At 32.6% G+C, this 24,034-nt stretch overlaps 1 protein-coding gene across 4 annotated transcripts in view; it reads right to left on the reverse strand.

Annotated features, from left to right (window-relative positions):
* Window positions 1-201: 201 nt before the first annotated feature.
* The window catches only part of LOC129219650 (protein FAM107B-like), a 212,030-nt gene continuing 188,197 nt past the window's right edge, over window positions 202-24,034 (reverse strand). For 2 of the 4 annotated variants that reach the window (XM_054853922.1, XM_054853920.1), the window contains 3 exons: window positions 14,446-14,626; window positions 10,050-10,203; window positions 202-4,322 (listed from right to left, as the gene is read on the reverse strand). In XM_054853922.1, coding sequence (XP_054709897.1) covers window positions 4,221-4,322; window positions 10,050-10,203; window positions 14,446-14,626 — 437 coding nt within the window. In that variant the 3' untranslated portion in view covers window positions 202-4,220. Of the gene's footprint in view, window positions 4,323-10,049; window positions 10,204-14,445; window positions 14,627-20,026; window positions 20,135-24,034 lie in introns of those variants that run through there. The other 2 variants (XM_054853924.1, XM_054853921.1) reach the window with 2 other exon arrangements.

Genomic DNA, 24,034 nt, shown 5'->3' on the forward strand with positions numbered 1-24,034 from the left:
CAAGTAAATGTCGACATTCGCCAGTGAATCTCAACTATCTCAGAACAAATAAATCATCCAATATTTTTTAATTATAAGTTCGCTAATTTCCCAATGAATGTTGACATTCAAATTTTGTTATTTAACAGTAACATTCTACCAAATAAAACTGTCTGTATAAAAAAATGCCAATGCATTTGAAATAAATTTTCAACTTAAATTTTAAGAGAATTTTATTTTTCTAAATTTGCAATTCTCTCACTACATTTTACACAACAATAATTTTTCCATGAAAATACATTTACATGAAAATATTGTACCATAAATATAATATTCATCCTCAGCAAACTAGACATTTTAAATATACATTTTGTTAAAACAAAATTACTAAATACAAATGACAAAGAATTGCTTTCATTGTTCACTAAAATGAAAACATTTAAATAAAATATTTTATTACAATAATATCAAACATTACAAAGAATGAGAGGAATAAAATCTAATATACATCCAGTGGTATAATTATAAGTTCACATCTTACACAATTAGCAGCATTGAATGAACAGTGCAAATGAGTATTTTAAATGCTGCATCACATTTGATTTTGGTGAAAATGAAAGTAATTTTATACAAAACAGCACTGTTAGTTTTTAGTAAATGTCCATTGGCTGTTCATCTAAAAATTTTCACATAAAACTAATATCATGCTGGAAAAGTTTTTTAAAAAATGTTAGAACTAATGAATTCAATGGATGGAAATGTGATATTATCACAATTATGAACATTTCAAAAGAAATCAATATACTGTGCCTTTTCTTCCTAATTAAACATATTTGAAGTTAAATGTTTGTATTTGTGGAAACAGTTGGAGTAGATTTGTTAAGAAACAAAACAAACTTCCCCCTCCCCCATTTTGAAAATGAAAAATCAAATCCGTCACTATTTTAGGAAACTATCAAAGGCACCATCATTTGAGGAAAGAAAATATGAACTAAAATTAGAAAACAATACTATTGCAATTAAGAACTACGAATTTTGATGTAACTAACTCATATAGTAGAGAAAATAAGAGAAAGGGAATCAAAGAATTAATTCGAATCGAGGACAATTTTCACTCAATGATATGTTAAAGATGGTAGAATATAACACTTCACTTACTTTTCAAACTTTTTTCACTTTTTTATGAACTTATTTAAAAATCAAGTCCCACTTAAACATACGAAAAAAAAACCACCCCAATAAAAAGAAGTTTTACTTAAAATATTTGTTCATTTATCTTTTTTAAAAACCATAAATTGTTTCTTCCTCTTATAACCCTCCCTGAGATACCCGAAAATTCCTCATTTATTATTTAATCAATTTACAACCTTAAAATAAGCATTTCAGGTATTTCAACAGAAAAGGGCAAGTTTTTATTTACTGTCAAAAATTCTTAGGCACAAGAGATTCTCTAAATGTATATCATTATTTTGAGAGGGAAAAATTATCTAAGAAAATCTAAACCTCCATCATAATACACTTTCTTGGCATAGTGGGAAATTGCTTTCACTGTATGTCATGAATATAACACTTACAGAGAAAAACTTCTAATAATACTGAACATATATTATTTTACAGGATTTCACTAAGTACAAGTCTTGATTAGGAACAATTGGAGTACAAGCATTGTTCAATGCTACTTATGTTATTTGAAAAATATCTTTTTTTTTCTTTCAAAATGTAGTTTCATAAAGACAATGAGAGGCAGGCAACATTTATAAATGTATTTCAAAAATGTATACCATGAGGTTGATTTAAGTTCTTGTTATGTAAAAAAATGCCCATGATTCACGACAGCAATGTAAATGCAAGCATACTGATTGTCTGTTGAGAAAGCATCACAAGAGAAATTGGTTAATGGTAAGGCGACTTCACAGAAATATGTATATCTTATATCTTTTATAATAGTAACCCCAAGCAGGGCCCCAACCAGACTTTTGTTTCGGGGCGAGTTTCAGCAAACACATTTCACGTGAAATCTAAATGATCAATTAAATTTGATTTCATTCATATATTCTATTGTGTTTTATTAAAGTAAGTTATTTAAAGCAAATGAAGTTGAAGTATCTATTTAACAAAGAAAAATAAATGTGTACACAAATAACTTCCTTGTATCCCTATTTAATAATTGATCTCTTTTTTGAAGAATTACTTACTTAAAAGAAAAGATGCATAATACTTCTTCTCATAACACTTGCTAGGGTGTCCCAATCGAAATTTTTTTTTTTTTGAAAAACAAATCAAATTTTAGGCCCCTTGCTGGACACCTAAATATTTGTTAAGTTGGATAAATATTTTTGTGGTACATGTGGGGCTACAAGGGTAACATTTTATCAAAATTAAATTTCTAGCCTTAAAATTTTTTTTTTTTTATTCGGCCTAGTACATAGGACTGGATTACTTTCAAGCACAAGTCGGCATGGTGTTGCCGTTGTTTAAGTTATATGAAACTTTTTTACAATTATTTTGACCTAAAAGGAAAAATATGAGAGGGTGTGAAACAAAACTTTCATTTTTTGGGGGGGGGGGGCACCCTATATGCGCATTCAAAGTAATAGCAAAATCATAGAATAAGTCATTTTTTGACAATAAAAAAAAAAATGTTGAATATGAATAGAGTTCTCCTTTTAAATTTAAAGAACTTTGATGTTTTTGATAGCATGAGGTTTTCAACATCTGAAGGAAAACGCTGTATTGTTTTGTAAGACATGATGCTCACAATAACTGCAAGAAATAAAATAAATACTGCAGATACAGTACTGAGTTTGTATTATTTTTCCATGATAAAAATTTAAATTTTTCGATTCAAATTGGAAAAAATAAATTTATAATAACAAATGATGTTTTCAGCCCCCCCCCCCAAAAAAAATAGATAAAAAGTATTTTTTTTTTTTTTTTGAATGATTTTGAAAAATTTCAGAGATTATAAAATACGGCCCTGAGCTGAAACCAAACAGTAATGTATTGAATAATCCTGTTTTAGGCTCGATATTTCGCCAAAATTGCATCTCATACCCTATTCTAGCATTTAACTGTGAAGTTTAAGGCAAGAAAATTAGTACAGTCCTACAGTTTAAAAATATCTAATGCTTGACACTTATTTTACATCCATTATAAACATTACATTAACTGCACGGATAAATGTGGCGTAAACTAAAAAATAACATTGATTTGAATGGAATGGCTTAGAACACATGTTCAACAGCATAACGTCTTTTCAAATAAAGTTCAAACATGAAAACCATTTAACAAACAAACATGAGGAGTTTGGGCAGGAAAGCAATAAAAAGAAAAATCAAGTCTTCTAGACTTCAGATTAACTAATACATGACTTTCTTTTGAAATATACTACAGCTCAGTATTTCAGTATATTTAAGGCATTAGTTAGGCATATTTATTTCAAAAGTTTTATTACCTTCAAATTCTAAAAAACTTTTTAAAGCTCATAATGAGCTTTTTCAATAAGCTTGAGGATATACATCAAACAATTGCTTAAACAAATGATCATTAATGGAGAATGGCGAAATTTCATGATCAATTTTAACACAATAACTGAAGTGGAACATATTTAAAATTAAAAAAGGAAAGAAATCTAGGTTGTGACACAAGTTGAAGTAAGGCCAGTATTTTGGACAAAACAAAGTTGCATTTTTGGTACCAACAAACATTCGGATGGAATTTTGTTTTCCTACTGATCAAAGCTATACATTCATTTTACAATAATTACTATTTAAATCCATTTTCTCATAAGGATGAAACATAAATAAATACTTTAAGCAAACTTAAGCTCTTGTATTTTGTCACGCAAGAAACCACTAAACCCTGAAACTGCTTCATAATTTTACATTTCTTTTTAACTTCAACCAATAACTTTTTAGCGTAAAAAATCGCATAGAGAAAAATGAACTGAAAAAATATTTCTGTTCTAAGATATGTGATTTAAGTGGAGAAGTATTTATTAAAAAAGTACTCCTCTACTTTATTCACAATATTTTAATGGGTAATATGCAACTGAATGTTTTACCATTTATCATCATAAGATATTAAAAGTGGATTCCGTGAGAGAAAAATGGATTTAAATACATACCCATATACATCTTGAAATGAAATTAAAGCCATGATCAGTCTATGACTGTATCTAAATGTTCATAATTATCAATAGACAACTATTTACAATAATTAACATGAAGAGTGATGTCCTGCTATGACTTGGAATCTACTGCTTGTGCACATACTCTTGCATGAACACGTAAGAATTCTGGTTGATCTGGTGTTTCCAGTTTCTTTGTCTCCAACTCTTCCTGCTAAAAATGAAACGAATAAGAAACACGTTAACTTCTTTTCATATAGGATACTAGCTTTTGCCCGCGGCTTCGCTCACAAATACAAATACAAAAGTGACGACCAGCAATAGGCTCTGTGCCCAGCTAGACTGGTCCTAGTCAATTTACAATCCCCAGTGGAAGATCAATGGCCTTCTTAAAACTATCTACTCCCTTGCTCATTACCACCTCTTCCGGTAAGCTGTTCCAAGGTTCCACTACCCTGCTAAAATAATAGTTTTTCCTAACATCCATGTTAGCCTGAGATTTAAATAGCTTAAAATAATGACCCCTTGCCCTGTTTTCAGTGCTAAACTTCAGCCCCGTAACATCTTTCATTTTAATAAATTTAAACATCTGAATCATGTCCCCTCGGTCTCTTCTTTGCTCAAGACTGTACATTTTTAGCCTTCTAAGCCTGGAATCATAGTCTAAGTGAGAAAGTCCATTTATCAGCCTTGTAGCGCTCGCCTTTGAACCTTTTCCAATACATTAATGTCTCTCTTAAGATAAGGAGACCAAAACTGAACAGCATACTCCAAATGAGGTCTTACAAAACTTCTATATAAGGGCAGAAGAACTTCTTTAGATTTATTTGAAATAGATCTATTGATAAACCCAAGCATCTTATTCACCTTGTTACTAGCAATGCTGCACTGTCGGCTAAACTTTAAATCCTGACTTATTAAGACCCCCAGATCAGTAACTTTGTCTGCCTGACTAATGACTGAACCTTGCAAATAATAACTTGTACACTTATTTCCATGTCCTAAATGTAGCACTTGACATTTCCCAACATTAACAGCCATACCCCATTTATCAGCCCACTCCGTAATATGATCTAGATCCTCTTGCAGCTGATTTGCTTGTTCTTCATTTTCTACAGTCCCCATAACTTTGACATCATCAGCAAAACAATTCATGTTCCCAGAAATATTTTTGTGAATATCGTTCAAAAAACAATGAAAGAAACAGGCCCTAACACTGATCCTTGAGGAACCCCGCTTAAAACCTCACTCCAGTTAGAATAATTTCCCCTTACAACTACCCTTTGTTTCCTTCCGGTCAGCCAGTTTTTTACCCAAATGAAAGTTTTCCCCCCTATTCCTACATCAGCTAATTTGCTAAGTAGAGCAACATGCGGTACCTTATCGAAAGCTTTTTGAAAATCAATGTAAACAACATCTACAGGCTTCTTATTGTCCAAAGCCATGGTAACTTTGTCATAGAAATGTAATAAATTAGTTGCACAAGATTTACCTTTCCTGAAACCGTACTGAAAACTAGTCAATAGATTATTAGTCTCTAGAAAATTTACTATCTTAATTTTTATCAATGTTTCAAAAATTTTGCAAACCACCGAAGTTAGACTCACAGGTCTATAATTTCCCGCACTCCCTTTAGACCCTTTCTTGAAGAGCGGTGTAATGTTAGCCAGCTTCCAGTGCTCTGACACTGTCCCCGAGTTATAAGAAGCATTGAAAATATTTACGATTACATCTGCTAATTCCTCCGCACATTCAACTAAAATTTTTGGATAAATATTATCAGGTCCCGGAGCACGTTGATGTAGTTTTTTTTTCAATTGATTCAAGTTAACGGTCATTACAGGCAGAGGTCAAATAGTTACCAAAACATTGTTTGTCTCTAGTTTCGCTGACACTTCAAATTGCCTGCCCCCTTAAATGTATCGAAAGGTGTGATTAAAACTGAAAATTAGGGGGAAAGGGAGTAAATGAAATGTTGGCAAAACTGAGAAGAAACCCAAAAATCACAAAAAATAAATCACGAAAACGTTCAGGAGTTGAAAAGAAGTCAGTTTGGGTAATTCCCAAAAAAACCAATTCGAGGGAGGTCAACTATTCTTAAATAAAGCGAAACAGTTCCCTTATAATCCCCATCTCCATCAAATACATAATATCCAGCGCTACACCGGCAATCTAAATTATTGTATAATGTGTAACTTCTTACTGTAGAAATCGTCCCAAAATAGGGTCAACAATGATGCTACCTGAAATGTTTCCAATAAACAGTAAAAATTTGGCAATCGTTTGGAATTGTGTGCAAAGACAAAGTAATGGAAGCTTTTGTGCTGTTCATGAATTTGCGAATTAGTTGGCGAATTATTTTACGTGTTAACAAATTTAAAGAAAGAAATATTAAAGAAATGGCGATATTTGGTTACATGGTGAAAACCAAGAAACAGTCTTGCGTAGTCTTTAGCTTCAAAAACAGCGACAGTTGAAAAAAATGCCACAAAAAAAGTTTGGCTAGATTCCAGCTGATCGATTAAATACCCAGTCAATACAAATAAATAAAAAAAAACCATTAATTGCCTCAAAGTTGCATTAAAATGGAAAAAAAATCAGCCAAATCCATGTATTATTTGTCAATCTTGTGCAAAAATCTTACTTCAAGTTTGACTTGAGAAAAGCCTTGAACAGTCATGAAAAGCAAAGATAGTCAACAATAGTCGTTATCGACAGGGAGTTGAGATGATACACTAAATATTGTATTGAGTTAAGGAAAGCCTTCGAACATGGAACTAAAAAGCTCATAACTCGTTTTTTATTCTACTAAGAAATTTCAAACAGGTGCCATCTTCAGCAGAAAAATCAGAGCTTTCGATGGACATATAATGTTAATATGTGCAAGTATTTTTTCATCCCCATATTAGAGAATTTATACGAAAATTGTGTTTTATTGCCCCCCTAAGGGGGTTTTGCCCCCCATAATGGGACGAAAACTATCATGTGTTATTCTGATGCATAAGCTATACTATAGTAAAGTTTCATCAAAATCCATTCAGTAGTTTTTGCGTGAAATAGTAACAAACGTCCATACAGACAAACTTTCGCATATATAATAGAACTTAGGTTTGTAACTCTCCATTCAATAAAAGAGTAAATGGAAAAATAAAAGAATGAATCAAATTAAAAATAGTAAAAAAAATATAAAATAGAAAAAATAAATATATAAATATATACATAAATATACTTTTTTTTTCTTTTGGAGGATATAAGATAATTTTTTCTATGATATAACTTGAACAAAGCACCAAAAACTATTCAATAAAAGTAAGCAAGAGGATAGTTTTAAAGCTGGACTAGACAACTGATTCATTTGTAGTGCACTATTAATGCAATTTTTTTATATATAATATGCATTACTCATCTAACAAACAAATGAGGAGCAATACAAAACACTCTCCCAGTGAGGAGTAGATTTCTAAGCAGCATCCATTTGTTGGTGTAGTTATACAACTAAGACAATTTATAAATATGTTTTCATAACACTATAAAATGAATTAAAAGTATTACAATAAATAATTAATTAGCTTTATGAAATAATTTTTTCCTTCTGACAGCTTTGATAATGTTACTGTGCATATTTTACAGCTTTTGCTTTTGGAATTAAGCAGTTTTCAGCACATAGCAGCAAACTGGCCATTACTATAAATACATATGAGTACTATATTTTTTTCCTAAAACGTTAACTATTCTTTTGTGCTATGGTAGCTCTAAACTGCCCCCCTTTCAAAAAAAAAAAAAAGTTTCTGGAGAGAACTTAATAACTATATTGCATTACAAGAATAAAATATTCGGTGCACTTTTTTAGCGGTCGACTTTAACAGATGGTCAACTTATAGAGGTTGATTAAAATGACATAGGACCAATTCTACACTTGAGAAAAGCGGTCAACTTTACAGGTTTCACTGTACTACCATTTTTCAATAATATTAAAAGCAGTCCTAAAACTTAACATATTTTGTTTTACAAGAGCAGGTACAAAAAATGGAGAAAAATAGAGAAATGCAATTTGTAAAACATGTAAAAAAGAAAAAAAATTCAGGTTAAATATATCCAGAATTTTTAAGTAAGCTTTGGACAGGAAATGTGCAATTTTTACACCTTCTTAGAGCATGCATTATTTTTTCACAAGCTACTTTTTTGTTAATAACTCCTTGCCAATAACGACCAGGTGATTGGTTCACCAATAATATACATAGTAGAATTTTATATTAGGCCAACTAAGGTTTACATTTTTAGCAATTGAATACTGCCAGCCTGAAAGCTGTAACTGCAATAAGAAGAAATGACTTTGAAAACACATAAGAGTGAATAGGGATTAACTTTTATGAGCAGAATGGCCTTTTTGTCACACTACTAATCAACCATTGAAACGAGTGTTAAGCAGATAGATTTTTTTAACAATGAAAAATATTCTAGAATTTTTTTTTTAACTCAAGAGATAAATGGTGAAAGTTCAGAATGTTTTAAATGTTCAGCAATTAATAAACTGTTACATTGCAAAACAACTGTGTTTAAAAGTAAAATAATTGAGTACTATTCTTAAAAGCGGTACAGATAAATTCAAGGTGATTGTTAATCCCTAATGTACAAGCCAAATGTAAAGAAACAATGCGAAATCCTTTAACAAATAAAACGTTGAAATAAATTTTATTTTTAGGGTATCTGAGGAAGAATCTCAAAGAGTCTACAATAGCTCGCTTGTGAATCTTTTCAGGTCAAAAATAATATATCTTTCAAATTACATACTTTATGTGAAAGAGATGATTAAACTTGAACAAACAAATCGAATTTTCAAAAGTTGGCTCTTAAAAACACATTGCACATCCTCAGTTGATATCCAAGTTTGATAGTGCTTGGTTCTGTGGTATGTTCAGTTGATAGCTATCAGGCAGACACATGTACAGTACACATTGAAGGTTTTTAGCAGTAGGGAAATGTGGGGTAAAGTGAAATAATGAGGAACAGTAAAATGACAAAATATTTTTAGTTTACACCACCACCACCTATCTAGCAGTATTTTAACTGTATTCTTAAAGTCCAAAAATAAATAGCTCATAAGATCAAGAACAATAATACAGGCCATGATGTCCGGTGAAGTATTTTTTTTAAATACTGGGGACATTTTGATCTCAACATTACAACAATGCTAAATACAATTTGTCAAGTGCACACAGGGAAAAGTGAAACAGTTAATTTTGCTTACTTATTCATTTATTTATTACATAACTAAAGCATACTCCAGGCTATCCATGGAATAGGGTAGCGCAATGACTGTGCATGTGCGAATTTCACGGCTAATCCACAAAATAGGTAAAAAAAAAAGAAAAGAGACACTAGTGTGTGCAATATTTTCAAAAAATCAATAACCCAATACGCTTAAACCATAGCTAAAAATGAGAAGTGTATGTAAAAGCTTAACAAGGAGCTTAGCGAGCGAAGCGAGCAATAGACGGACGTTTCTAGCTAACTTAAAAACCTCGAACCACTGTCATCTTGCAAAAAAAAAAAAAAAAAGAGGCTCTTTATTGGTACAGAATGATAAGATGTGAAGGGAATTTTTTAATCCCCATAATATATAGAAATTTTTACTGAAAACTGAAACCAAATAACAGTAAAATCAAACCAATTTTAAAAATTGGTTGTGAGGTGCAAAATTCAGTATTCAAAAAACAATAGCTGCAGAAATTTTCAGTTTTGTTCTTCGGTAGACAGCAAACAAACTGACAGACATTGTACTTCTTTATTAGCAGATATGGATTTGGCTACTACACCAAAATGTTGATGTTAGACGACCCAAGCGCAAATAACTAAGATTAATAAAAAGTGTCTTCTCAATGCAAGTTAGTTTAAAAAGAAGAAATAAACTAATAATATTTAGAGTATAAAAATATATTACCTGCTTTAGTTTATTAGCTTGCTCTTCCAATTTCTTCTCAAAGGCAGTTTTTTTCTGTATTTTTTCCTCCTCTAGTTCTTTTTTCTTCTGATCTTCACGAAATTTGTCAAATGCCTTATGAAGCTCTGTTTTTTGCCCTATGACACTCTTTCCACTGAAATGTTCACAAATATTTCAACACGTTAATACATTTTTAAGCAATTACAATTAATAAATTTATGCAATTAAAACAAGGACATTGGAATAAAGGGATTTCTTGACTTTTTTTTCTATTTTGAGCAACTGATAAAATATAATGATTCATTTTTCAACTTTTTTTTTTTTGTAAGGGGAAGGGTCATTCCATATCAAATCAACCAATAAAAACTAAATTTTGAAGGTCAATGTTTTGGATTGTTATGATTTTTGGTCTGTTTATTATACTTGCCTCCAGGATGAAAAAACTGAAGTTTCAAATTTTTTCAACAATTCTTTGCAAAATTATGCATTTTTTAAATTTTGGAGGAATTCGAAATTTTGCATTGATTAAAATTTTAAGAGGGCTATTATTATAGTACTATTTGACTTAGAATTTTACAATTGGTGTTGTTTTGTTCAGTCTTTTATGAGGTTTTCAAAAATATATAACAAAGCCTAGTTGCTAAAAAAAGTTTATAATTTTTTAATAAAAAAGTTTTTTTTAATTTGTAAAAATTCAAAATCGAAATTTTTAATTTTCTTGAAAAAAATATATGTTACTTAGGCTTTTGTTAGCAACATTTATTCAAAATTTCAAGATGGCATTCTTTTGGTATCATGCAGAAAAAAAAATTTTCCTCTTTCAACAGTGCTTTAATGGGTCATTCATTCCACGTCAAATCAACCAATAAAAAATAAATTTTTAAGGTCAATGTTTTAGAATGTAATGATTTTTTATCTGTCTATGATACACACCTCCATGATGACAAATCTGAAGTTTCAAATTTTTTCAACAATTCTTTCCAAACTTATAAATTTTTTTAATTCTGGAAGCATCATAAATTTTTACATCGTTTAGTAATATTTAAAAGGCTATTATCAAAGAACTAATTGACTTAAAAGGTTAAAACTTGTGCTGTTTTGTTCAGTATTTTAGGAGGTTTTAAAAAATATATAACAAAACCTAGTTACAAAAAAATCATTTATATAAAAAGAAATTATTTTGTAAAAATTAAAAATCAAAATTTTTAATTTCCTTGAAAAAAAAACAGGGTACTTAGTCTTCTTTAAGCAACATAAATTCAAAATTTCATGATGGCATTTTTGTGGTATCATGGAGAAAAAAAAAAATTCTTTCAAACAGTTGCTTTAATTTTATTTGTAAAAAAAAAACATTTGTTCTAATGAAAAGTAGTTAAAGTTTAAACCCGTACTATTGCATAGAAAAACAAGTACTTGGCAGTATTGCAAGCATATTAACAAGTTCAAACAATTTTTTCGGTGAAAAAATATTTATTATTGAATAAAAAATCTAAATTTTATTTAAATTTGAAAACTTCAATTTAAAAGTAACTGAAGCTTTTTCAGCCCTATTTTAAAAGCAAATTTAAGTTTCATTTAATTATAATTGAATTGCTACAATATATAATTTAATATTTTTTTAAGCCCATTAAGAAGCAATTTGAGATGTGTGTAACTCACTTTGCTACACTATAGAACTCAATTTGTAAGTCCTAGTATAGATATACTTTCTTCTTATATAAGATTTCAGTTGCTTTTACCATCTCCCCTTTCAAAACTTGGTATGTTCTGCTTGTAGCAGTGACAGGATGTAATTTGCACAGAACAAAATTTTTAGGAATGGTCAAAATGTCTGCTTTTCTTGGATAAATGAATGATGATGATGGTCCTCTAGGATGAAGGAAAGAAACCTGGATTTCTTCTTCTACCTGATCTTTTGAAATTACATATCCTATCCACCATTTGCTGTCATAGACACAAACAATATAGCCCACAATTTCTTCAAACTGTACATCCCCATTATGAGGGCTTATGAACCCGGGATCCTCTGTACTAGAGCCTGGTTTTGGATCTTTGCTGAACTCACTCATAACATCATCAGTTTCAGGAACTGAAGAATGTTTTTGCTTACTTAATTGTATGCGACAAGCAGTACAAATTTTCATTCCTTCTTCAATACCATATGTTAGTGTTGTCATCCACAAGCTTGCAGTTCTTATATCTTTTTTCACCCAATGTCGTCCCTTTTTAAATGGATTGCAGCAAAATATGCTCCATTGTTTATCCATTTTCAACTGAAAGTTGGCTCTTAACAACAAAAATATGCATAAATTTAACATTAAAATAACAATAAAACTTGGAAAAACATTTCTTAAAGAAAGCAAGCAGTAAAATTTAGAATGTGCACTGTCCAAGAACATACAAAGTACTGAAGATTTCAATGCCTATGTAGTGGGAGAAAGCAGACGGGTTTCATATTACACCAAGAGAAAGCCTAAGGGTTCGTTACAGAAGGCAGCTGATGAGTGGGAGTGGCTACTTAGGGGATGAGTAGCAGGGATGTAGGTGCTGAAGCATGACTCATGATGGTCAAGCCCTTTTACTGTATCAACCCATGAACATAGGATTGAAAAAATGTTGATTGGAGACCTTTGCTTTACTGAATTATTTCAACACTTTCGATTACGGACCATTTACCATCGATAAGTAGACTAATATATTTTCAGTTAATAAATTTTAATTCTTGGCTATGAACAAATGAGTGAAAAAATCCAAAACTTTGTATATTTTCTCTGTTGTGGTAATACTCCATTGGAACAAAAAATGAGCAAAATCTAAAAACAAGACGTTTTGACCATTGGTTGATTTGATATGGAATTACCCGGAAAGCAATTTTTGCAAAAAACTCTCTGAACAGGGTTAATAAAATAATTTCTCTATGCTGCTTATATATACAGCGTATCCCCATTCAATCTCAAGACCTCTATTTTCATAACTGTTAGCCCTAGATACATGCCGTTTATACTCGCGTATAAATCCAGAAATTTAGTGCAAAAAATCAGGTCAAAAGTTGGAGGGGATCGACTTATCCGCTGGGAAAAATTTCCAAACATTTTCGCCCAACAATTCTTTGAAAAAAAAAAAAAAAACACTCGAAAACGCGAATATTTTCCCAATTTTAGTCCAACCCTTTTAAACAAACGCTAAAGAAGTAAGTACTCACACATTCTGCTTTAATTTTACATGGTCTGACTGTGAAATAACAACTAAATAACTACAGTAAAAGATTGATAACTCAAAAAGTGTGGGAATAGCTGTTCACGCGAATTTTCCCGATAGTTGGGTATGGTGAAATTAAAGCTCTTTTAAAAGAAATGAGTGCAACATGCCCTCCCCCCCCCTACAGCGCAAAACATTCTTGATTCTAATTCAAAATAAAAGAAACAATTAACAAAAACTGTAACAGCGAAAACAAACCCTTTATAAAAATCGCGATTGCAGAAAAAAACCCCTTTTGTACAAAAGTATGAAAAGCACGCTTTTTCCATGGCGAGAAGGTTCATTACATTTAATTTAATTATTTTAAACTTTGATATTCAAAAACCATAGCAAAACGTTTCCGATTTTCTTTCAGAAAGTAGAAATTTGACTTAAAAGCGGGTTGACTTAAATGCGAGCATATATGGTTCTTCAATCATAAAAATGGTCAAAATGAGATGCAAAGTTATGCTGAAAGTAGCGGTCAACTTAGACAGGTGGTCAACTTCACAGGTTTTACTGTACTTAGAATGATAATTGTATGAATTTTATGCTAACTTAGAATATTAAAACTTTTTTTTTTGCATTGGTGTGTGTGTGGGGGGGAGGGGGGGGGGTCACACAAATTACTGGCCTGGGGGTCCACACATGATAGCTACGTCACTGCATTAAACATTAAATTCAGATTATAAAAAAAAAAGTCCAATTCTGCATAAGTATTGTTGAGATTTAGCGGGAAGGGGGGATGCGGGGGGCATCTTCAGAGCAAAAATTAAACAGTTTGTAAAGGATTTTCGTGACTAATAATTCGTGACCTTTGAGATTTTTGTGACCTGCAGATACTTAGAGTAAGCCAAATACTATGTCCTTTGAACACTTTTCCCCTGAAAGGAGATTTTTTCTAATAGACGCTAATTTTACGATCATGATTCAATTGGAAACTATTGCGGTAGTGATTTTATCTATATTTTTTTTGGTGGTGTAGGTTTTTGGTATCGTTAAATTTTTTTTATAAGAGTTCAATATGGAAATTTTTAAGGGGGGATGGAGTGAAAGGTCGTTCTAAAAATATTTCCAGCTTTGAGCTGCCCTCTCGTTTAAGTGAATACTAAATATAATTCAACAATTCAAATCTTGGTGAATTCCATGCGTCACTCACATCTTCTGGTTAAATAGAAGCTCTCTGTGAAGGTTCTGCCTCTCTGAGGATTCGAGGCAGGGGTTTTGGGGTTTCTTGGGAATGACGAGGCCATCCTCAGAGAATCGAACGCCATTCGTGCCCCGGCCTTGACCTCCTTCGCCCTCCGTCGACTCGCAGTAATCTGGCTCCGGAATCATACCTGGAAAAGGAAAGGAATTTAATTAGAGCAAGGACGCTCAACTCCTCTTACTCAAATATTGATCAAATACAAGTTTAGATGTTCGCCATCTGGCATCGGCATCAAAGCTATGGCTTTAAAGGAGCAAAAAAAAAAAAAAACTTTGACATTTTTTTATATATAGAGTGAAATTCAGGTGCGTTATTTAAAAGTTTTCCAGGGGAGAGGCGGGGGGCGGATGTACATACTCAATACATGTTGTAGAATATCGATGTAAGGAAAAAAAAACAAAATTCATACGAAAATGACACGGTCCTGGAACCAAAGGGGAATTAATCCCCCCTGATCACCCAAATGACGAGCCCAGCCGTAGAGAAGTTTATTTCGTTGGAGCGAAATATACAAAACAGTGAAGACCATAGTAAGTCATCAATTCCATTTAAAAAAAAAACTTTCTAAGAATAAAATGAAAGAGGGAAGGGAAAGAAGAGACGTGTACGATTTTTATTCATTGCATTTAGTTTGGCATTTTGTCTTTAAACGAGCTGGTGTGTGCATCACATGACTTCCTTTTCCTTTTTACACCAATTTAATGTTATTTCCTCATTATTGCAATTTTAATGTGATTCAAGAGTTAACACTCTAAATATCACCAACTATGGCCACATTGAAACCAGATTTAAAAAAACCCCGCCAAATTGGCGACCAAAAGACTGGCGATATATCGCCAAGTGCCCGCCAAATTATAACACCACTTGAATTTGCATCGAAATTAAAAATGATTTCCACCCAAAAAGGGGCAATAGACCCCTTTAGAAACACCCGAAAGCAACCAAAAGAGGAGGTGCAAAACTAGACTCCACTAGGAGTCTACGTACCAAATTTCAGCTTTCTAGGACATACCGTTCTTGAGTTATGCGACATACATACACACATACAAACCTCACGAGAAAACTCATAATTAATTTGGGAAACGTCAAAATGGATATTTCAGGCGTCTATACGTTCTTAGGCATGTATCCACGTTTGGTCGGGTTGAAAAGAAAAATTAATATTCATTTGGGGGTAAGCAAAATGAAAATTAAGGCCGATTTTTGAGTGAAATTTTTTTTTCGCGAATACAATACTTCCTTTTTTTGTAAAAGGAAGTAAAAATAACGAAATATTCAAACGCAATGTTTTAAAACTTTCAGTCTATCAAAAAACTTTTCACGATACAAAATTTTTATTTAAAATACAAAGCGTGAAAATACGCTTGTAGAGGCTTTGAAAATATCTGATACCCACAGATATAGTGCTCAGTCCCTCGCAAATTTGAGTTTTGATTTCCATTGACGTCTTGATTACAGATTGTCTTCTTGCGATGTTAACAACATTTAAACTCAGCGTCAAATCCACAGGGAGGAGGGGGGGGGGTATGGAGCCGCAACGTTTAAATATTTGCTCTAGAAAATAAGCCAAGTGGTAAAATCAGTACATTGTACATCATTTTCATGGTATTGTATGAAGCTCGAATTAAAGGTAAAAAATAGCATATTTGGTCAAGGGTTAGGGACAGATAGCTCTATTTTTTTTAGTTGATGGCTAACAGCCAGTTGCATACCTTTTTAATATAATAATTTAATAGTTTATTATCATTACATTCAGCCTATAATATATTTCATTTACTATCAATAAAATGTTTCAAAAAAAAAAAAAAAATTTTTTTTGAAAGGCACACATCAATGAGGGGGGGGGGGGGTGAAGTAAATAATAAACTGGGCTGGAAAGCATATGAGAGGCATAAAAATTGATGAAAGATAGCGCAGAATAGCGATTGAAGCGACGACCGATGGCTATATTTTTCTAACCATCACACGTTGACATTTAATCATTATGTGGCGAGATGCGACCGATAATTCACCTTTAGCTTGAATAATGAAAAATTGCATTTAAAACATTATGTTAACAAAATTAATTTACCGTAATTTATTGAGCGTTTTTTGATGAATGCTTTCAATGTTTATTTCGTTTTTACTTCCTTTTACAAAAAAGGAAGTATTGTATTCGCGAAAAAAATTTCACTCAAAAATCGCCCTTAATTTCCATTTTGCTCACCCCCAAATGAATGTTGAGTTTTTTTTTCGATTCGACCACATGCGGAAAAGTGCCTAAGAATGTATAGACACGCGAAATATCCATTTTGACCATCACCGAGGTAATTACAACGACTTTTCTCGTGACGTCTGTATGTATGTGCGTATGTATCTCGCATAACTCAAAAATGGTATGTCCTAGAAAGTTGAAATTTGGTACATAGACTCGTAGTGGGGTCTAGTTGTGCACCTCCCCTTTTGGTTGCTTTCGGATGTTCCTAAGGGGGTCCTTTGCACCTTTTTGGGGGGAAATCATTGTTAATTTCGATGTAAACTCAAGTGGCGTTATAATTTGTCGGACACTTGGCGATATATCGCCAGTCTTTTGGTCGCCAACTTGGCGACAAATTTGGCGGAGTTTTTTTTTTTTTTTTGGTTTCAATTTGGCCATTGTTGGTGATATTTAGAGAATAAATATTGAATCACATTAAAATAGCGAATAATGGGGAAATGACATTAAATTGGAGTAAAAGGAAGTCATGTGATGCACACATCAGCTCGTTTATTTAAAAAACAAAAAAAGTCAAAATAAATTCTTTTTAACCTCCGTAAAACTTCCAGTCGAAACGAACCATGCCGAAGGGGAGGAAAAGGAAGAATTTCTACATTCTTGACGTAACACTTGTGGTGATGGCAGTAAATGGAAAGTTGGGGGATTGGTTAATGAGAGAGGCTGAGGAGTGAGGATGGATGTCGGAACTTTGATGCTTTCGAACAGGTGGAATTCCTAGAATGTTTGTTCATTTAGGAGGAGCAGGAAAGGGAGAGAAGTTTTCGACTTTATTTATTTTTTAAAGCAGTGAGGAAGTACTGTTATGAAACAAAATTCAGTACTTGAAGCAGATTTATAAAAAGTAGTTAGATTTTTTATTGAATTCTTTAATAAGTGAAAGTCTTTTGAGCACAAAAGAAAGTATAAAATTAATTACGGTGTTTACTAAGGTTTTTTTTTACAGGTAAAAAAACTTCCAAACGACCTTTTGTCAAGTTGCAGTTACGCATTAGAAGTATCTTCCTACAAAAATAAAAAATAAATAAATAAAAAATAAACAAATAAAAAAAGTTTCAGTAGTCGGAGCGACAACCAAAAATTCACGTTTGAAAAAAAAAAAGAAAAAAAGTGCTGAATTCCAGTTTTTAGCGAATGGTACGTTTAATAAATGCTACAAATTACATTTGCATAGGAATTGATTGGTTGATATTTTTTTCCCTTCTTTTTTTTAAACAGAAATAAATTATATTTGTTTTTCAATTTAAGCTTTGACAGCACAAAAAAAAAAAAAAAAAAAAAAAAAAAAAAAAAAAAAAAAACTTTTATTTAAATAGGTGCAAAACGGATTGAAATATTTTCTTAAAACTCAAATGTGCCCATTGTGCGCTTTTTTTTTCGCCTACGACTGTTTAATATATTTTTGGGTGGTCTTATGATGAAAAGATATTACAGGCGAAAGTTACATGAGTTGAATTCGAGTTAGACACGACTTAGTCGTAATTTGCTACGCATAGGACTAATAGGAAGATGGTTAATTTTTCAAGATCCTTGAAACTTGAATTTTTAATAGAATTTTACAACTTTTTGTGTCAATAAAAGATTTAAAAAAAATTAAAAAAAATCAAATTAACTTTAATACAAAACCAAGGTGATGTGACTTTTTTTTTCATGAGCTATTCAACGAAATTAAAAAGAATCATGTGACTTGTTTCTACCAATTACAAAGACCATAACACCAAAAATCGAGGCACCTAGTTTGGATGAAGTGATATCAATAAGCAATTTTCTTGATCACTCATATGAAATAAAAGGTGAAAAAAATACAAATACACGAATTTTATGGTTCCTTTGAACATGGACATTGTCACAAGGGTCCTATAGCAGCCAAAAAACGTTGATTAAGCGTAACGCAGTGGATCAAGCCGTAACCATAAAATAACTTCTCAAATCAGACACAAACCTAAACACGAGTATTTTTGCTCTCAATGCGAAAAATATTGCTCAATAATAAAAGCATTTCCATGGCACATACATGTATTTTGCGCCTACGAATCCTTACTCGGCAATATCTAAGTCATGAACGCATGAAAGTGATGATATAGCACTTTTGACAATGAGGTAAAAAAAACCCTACAAGCATTGTTTCGTGACACGCCAAAGTCGAAATTCATGCCGAAAGTCAACAAGCGGTTTCCTTTCCCAGTTGTATATTACTATCATAATTTGTCAGCCGCTGAGTTGAAAAAGAACTTCCGCAAACATTTTCTTCCTCTTCCCTTCCATCTCACTCGAACCGATATTTATATTAGAATATCAGAGATCAGAAAAGAACACGAGGAGAATAATTGATGGCGGGAAACGATGCATTTCAATATAACTCCAAAGGTGAACGATGAAATAAGGATTGAATATATATAAGGACGGCGGAATAAAGTAAAGAATGAACGTGCATGAACAAGGAAGTATGAATGTAAATATATTGTTACGAGTTCGATGCAACTTCAAACTTTCTTTAAATGACGACACAGTTCTTGAGAAAACACAGGAAATTTATTTACAACTATGTACAAGAAATATCTGTTAGCAACTGCTAAATTAACCATAGCAATTAACACCGTAACTCAACAATGGCACACTTATTTACATCAAAATACGCAAAAACACAGTGCAAAGGCTAGTACACACTTCCAGCGGAACGATGAAAACGAGACTCCACAGTTAGAAGGCAAACTAACCGACTCTCCTTCATTCACAAGACGCCCGGCGTTTTATACAGAATTCAAGCAACGTAATGGAAATTTAATCGGAACTGAAAATTTATTTCGTTGAAACGGTTATTTCGTTGTATTGGTGTACGTTGTTATGGGATTTCACTGTAATTGCAGAAATTTTGAAACGATTGCCCAGTTTGTGGCGTCCACATTATTCGAAGTACGTTTCTGAAAAAAAAAAAAAAGTTATGGTAAAATATCTGGGGAGGCGATGGCAAGTTTTAAGAAGTTACCAGATCTGTTTTGCTGCATTTACAAAAGGTAATGTTTACTCATTGAGCTCTGACATACTGAGGTTATACGATGGCTCCAATTTCATAGCATCAGGGCCGATCAAGCCAAAGTGATGCCCAGGTCCTGGTACAATTTGGTGCCCCTCTCACAAGAAAATCTGCACATTTTCAAAGTACTAGTTTCAAAAAATGGGCAAAAAGAAAGAAATTTACTCCATTTTGCTGCACAGGACCGTGTGTTAATCAGGCTCTACATATCGCGAAATAGGTAAGAAAACTTGATTACTTACTAGGAGGGGCTGATTTCGTACGGGTGACATTCAATCTAGGATTAGAATTCATCTTCTTCTAGTTCTGCTTTAGCAGGGCCTTCAGCAAAACTAATTAATGTACAAAATGATTATGCCTACCGACTCGGCGGCAGCTCAGGTGAAAATGTCGCCTCAACACTCTCAGGTATACTACTCGCCGTGTGACACCAATTATTTTTTTACCTTCCGCATTATCGGGAGATGCAACAGCACTCCGACTGATTAGGAAAGAAAATCGCCGGGTTCAGAGTTCGACGCCGATAACTAAGCGTTTTTGAAGAAAAAAAAAAGGACGTTTATTTCTCTAGGATTATTGGTAAATTTACGACAGGGTGACTTTCCACACACCACACTGTTTGATAATGTTAAGTGCCTCGAGGCAGAGAGGTGTATCTGGTTCTCCACTTATCTAAAAGTACCAGATTACTGCTACTAAAAGGGAAATGAGTTTGACAGTGGAGTTACAAAGTAAAATCTGCGAGTGGTTGCAGCTGGATTTTAATCCTTCTTAGAACCCAAAGTGTCGGTATATTTACCATCTTGCATAAAAAATATGCTCTGATTGCAGAATTTTCGAAATGGTAAACAGAGAAAGTGAACTCCTCCACCCCCCCCCCCCCCCGAATGATATCTAGACCTTATCGGTTTGATGAGGGGAGTGAAGTCTACTATACAGGGAAGAACAGGTCAGAGGAGAAGGAACAGCGGGGAAAATATATTTTTAAACCAAAATTATACAGCGTTGGTTACAACATTTTTGATTTTTGAATACAACAAAATACATAAAAATACAAATGATTACATTTTAAGCAAAAACAGCGAGGAAAAGACACATCAAAATTGTTAAAATGGAACATGGGAATAACCAAATACACTGCAAATAACAAATTTTAATCCAAAGAACTTAAAATATAAATGCATTCAATAATAAACAAAAACTTAAAAACCACACTAAAAAAAGTACTTGACAAATCCACATAAAATGTAGATGTAAAGCAAAATAGAAAATGCAAAAAGCAGAATAATGAGAGGGCGATATGGTGTGGGAGGCAGAGTCACAGAGAGACAAGGCGGCCCCTCCCCCCCCCCCAAAAAAAAAAAGAAAATGAGGGGAAAAAAGAAAAAAAAAAAAAAAAAAGAGGGCGGGGGGAAGGAGAAATCACAACTGCTTACTAGGAAATAACCTTTATTTTAAGTGCAACAATAGTAAATACCAAAAAAAAAAGAGTTCATTTTTCTTTATCTTTACGTTTTCTCTTATTCGGACTTTTTTTCACCTTTTTTTTTCCTTTTTTTGCGCAGGTGTAGAACCCCCCCCCCCCCTTAAGGCCTCTCGTCGGGCCTGGTGGGAGGTACAGATAACTATTAACCGAGAGAGCTAAGAAATGCAACTCACCTGCTATTACATGCAAAATATTTTCCAGCAATTTTCATTCAATGAATTATAATTCTTTCATTATATACGTCTAGGCAGGACTTAACGACTACCATAGGAAGTGCAGTAGCCCTACCTGTAGTTCCCCACAACTTATTTTTATGCACAAATAACCTGCATTTAGCCTAAAATGTTAAAATTTGCATAAAACTGAAAAGAAGTGCGGGAGCTCAACTCCCGTGAGCTCTTTTGTAAGTTAAAGCTCTGGGTCCAGGAGTGTCTCGATGGAACGTCACTGTGAGCTCTCAAACTATATCCTTATTCGCTTAACTAAGTCTAACATTTGGCTTAAATACTGGTGTGTGGTGCAAATGTGAATGCTTGTGTTATAATTCGGTAAATTAATCATTTTTCCTTCCCAAAAAAGTAATTGGAGGCGCCCCTGTTTTCGTCTTCAGAGCTAGGAGGACTTAAGTTTTGATAACAATGGACCAAGTGACAACAGTATTCAGGGTAGCTTTGAGCCACAATTTCTATGCTTTTAACTACCTACTTATATTTTGATAGTTTTATTAAATTTGTTTCTAAACATCGAAAGAAACAAGCTTAAACTATTTTAAATATTCAAAATGAAGAAATAACACTCAAATCGCTCAATCCATTTAAAATTGAACTATTAGAACGGTAAAAGCTATCTTGCCGTTCAGGGAAACTTTTAGCCACGTCAGAAATCAGATGCAAAAATTTTTTTAATGAGAGTATTGCAACTTTAATGCAGTAAAATAAAGTTTATAAATGCATGAACTCTTTGTACTTAGGAACATCACAAGGTATCTATCATTTATAATACTGCCTTGAATATTAGAGCAGTTTCAGCAGTTTAAAAAATAGCTTCCTTACAGTGACTGCAGTATTATTGAAAGACACAACTATCTGTGTACAATATTGATTTATTATTATTACTGTTACTTATTATTATTATTATTATTTGGTTAAACTTACTCCAGACCTTACTGTGAAACTGCAGCACTTTTTTTTTTCATATATATACTGAAAAAATATGAAGTGGCGCTAAATGGCATGGTTCAAATTTACCTTCAATGATTGACCCCCTTTGAAAAAGTGGTAAAGTAAGACCATTAAAATATAACCTTTCCCTTTTTATGTATGCATCTACTTACACCAGGCATTTACAGTAAAATACCCCTGAAATATACAATTTCCGGACACCAAGGAATTTAATGAAGTTTCTTGAAATAAAAAAACAAACAGAGAATCAGATATTGTAATCTCTGTCAATTTAACTGTGACCATATACTTCCTGTTTGTTATACCGTAGTTTTTCCAAATACCGTTTACATTGCTTTAAAAAGACTCAGCTTTTCTTTAAACAACAAAGGGTAATTATTAGAAACTTTTTCAAGCCTTATTCAGAAATGAATGAAATCGAAACTTCTTTCTTGAACAAAGCCACTCTCTATTATGAAATCGATTGGAGCGATAAGTTTTAAAACTAACCGAAGAGCTGATGGGTTTTCGATTATGTGCCACAGATAATAATTGGCTAGAAGAAGTAGTATATATATGGCGCACTACTATCGGCAGACAATTGCGAAGTTGGTTCCGTCTGAATTGGTACCAGTTCGCCTTGACCATAAGCGCTATTTCTCTTAAATAGACGAGGTTGAGATTTATGTTGTTGAATGTCATTTAGTAATTAATGCAGGATGTCGATATACTGCAGGAACAGAAATTCCGCCTCATTTGTAATCATTACATGCATTTTACTACAATTGAAAATCAAGAACAGGTGTGCAAGTGAACTCAAGTAAAATTTTCTGAAGACTGAAATTTTCGGAAACTATGAGAAAGTTCGGACCCCCCCCCCCCCGGGTAAAAACTCTTCAAATGTGCATACAAAAATCAATTTTAAAAAGGCTTTTTTTTTTTTTTTTTGAATAATTTTTTAGTTTTAGAATTTGTTATGAGGTTCAAAATTTTCAGAAACGGCAATCTAAAATTTTCGGATATTTCAGAAATTTCGGATCACAAACACCCCTGAAGAAGAAAAAGGGTGAATATGGCAAAATAAAAAAAAAATAAAAAAAAAAGTAGAAATGGTAGGAGACTGTCTCATCTGCGTTCGGGAAAGAGATGGAAATTTGTAATTCCGGTAGGGGTTCGAAAATACCAGGATATCTTCCAAAATATCCGATATTTTCATACATATATCCAATACTTTCAATCAGCAGAAACTAAATACTCGCTCCAATTTTCGTTTTAAAAAATAAAATTAGCATTGATGACAACGATTCTTGGTCTGTAATTTTCCTTACTTTTCCGCTTTTTTTGATGTTATTTAGGAATTTTTAAATTTTTTTAAAAAATCTATTTAAATTTTAAGTGCGATTTGGCCCGCGAGATCATCTTAATTTGAGGTGCGGTCTTCATGTAAAAAAAGCTGGGCACCGCTGATCTATACCTACTAAATATATTTCGCATAAAAACTCATAATTCATACTTAAATTGTAATAAGTATGAATCATATTTACAATCATTTGAAATATGTGACAATTTAGCTATTCAAAAACAAAATTTTTCGGTTACTAACA

Source organism: Uloborus diversus, chromosome 4 (genome assembly GCF_026930045.1).
Source record: "Uloborus diversus isolate 005 chromosome 4, Udiv.v.3.1, whole genome shotgun sequence".
NCBI lineage: Eukaryota > Metazoa > Arthropoda > Arachnida > Araneae > Uloboridae > Uloborus > Uloborus diversus.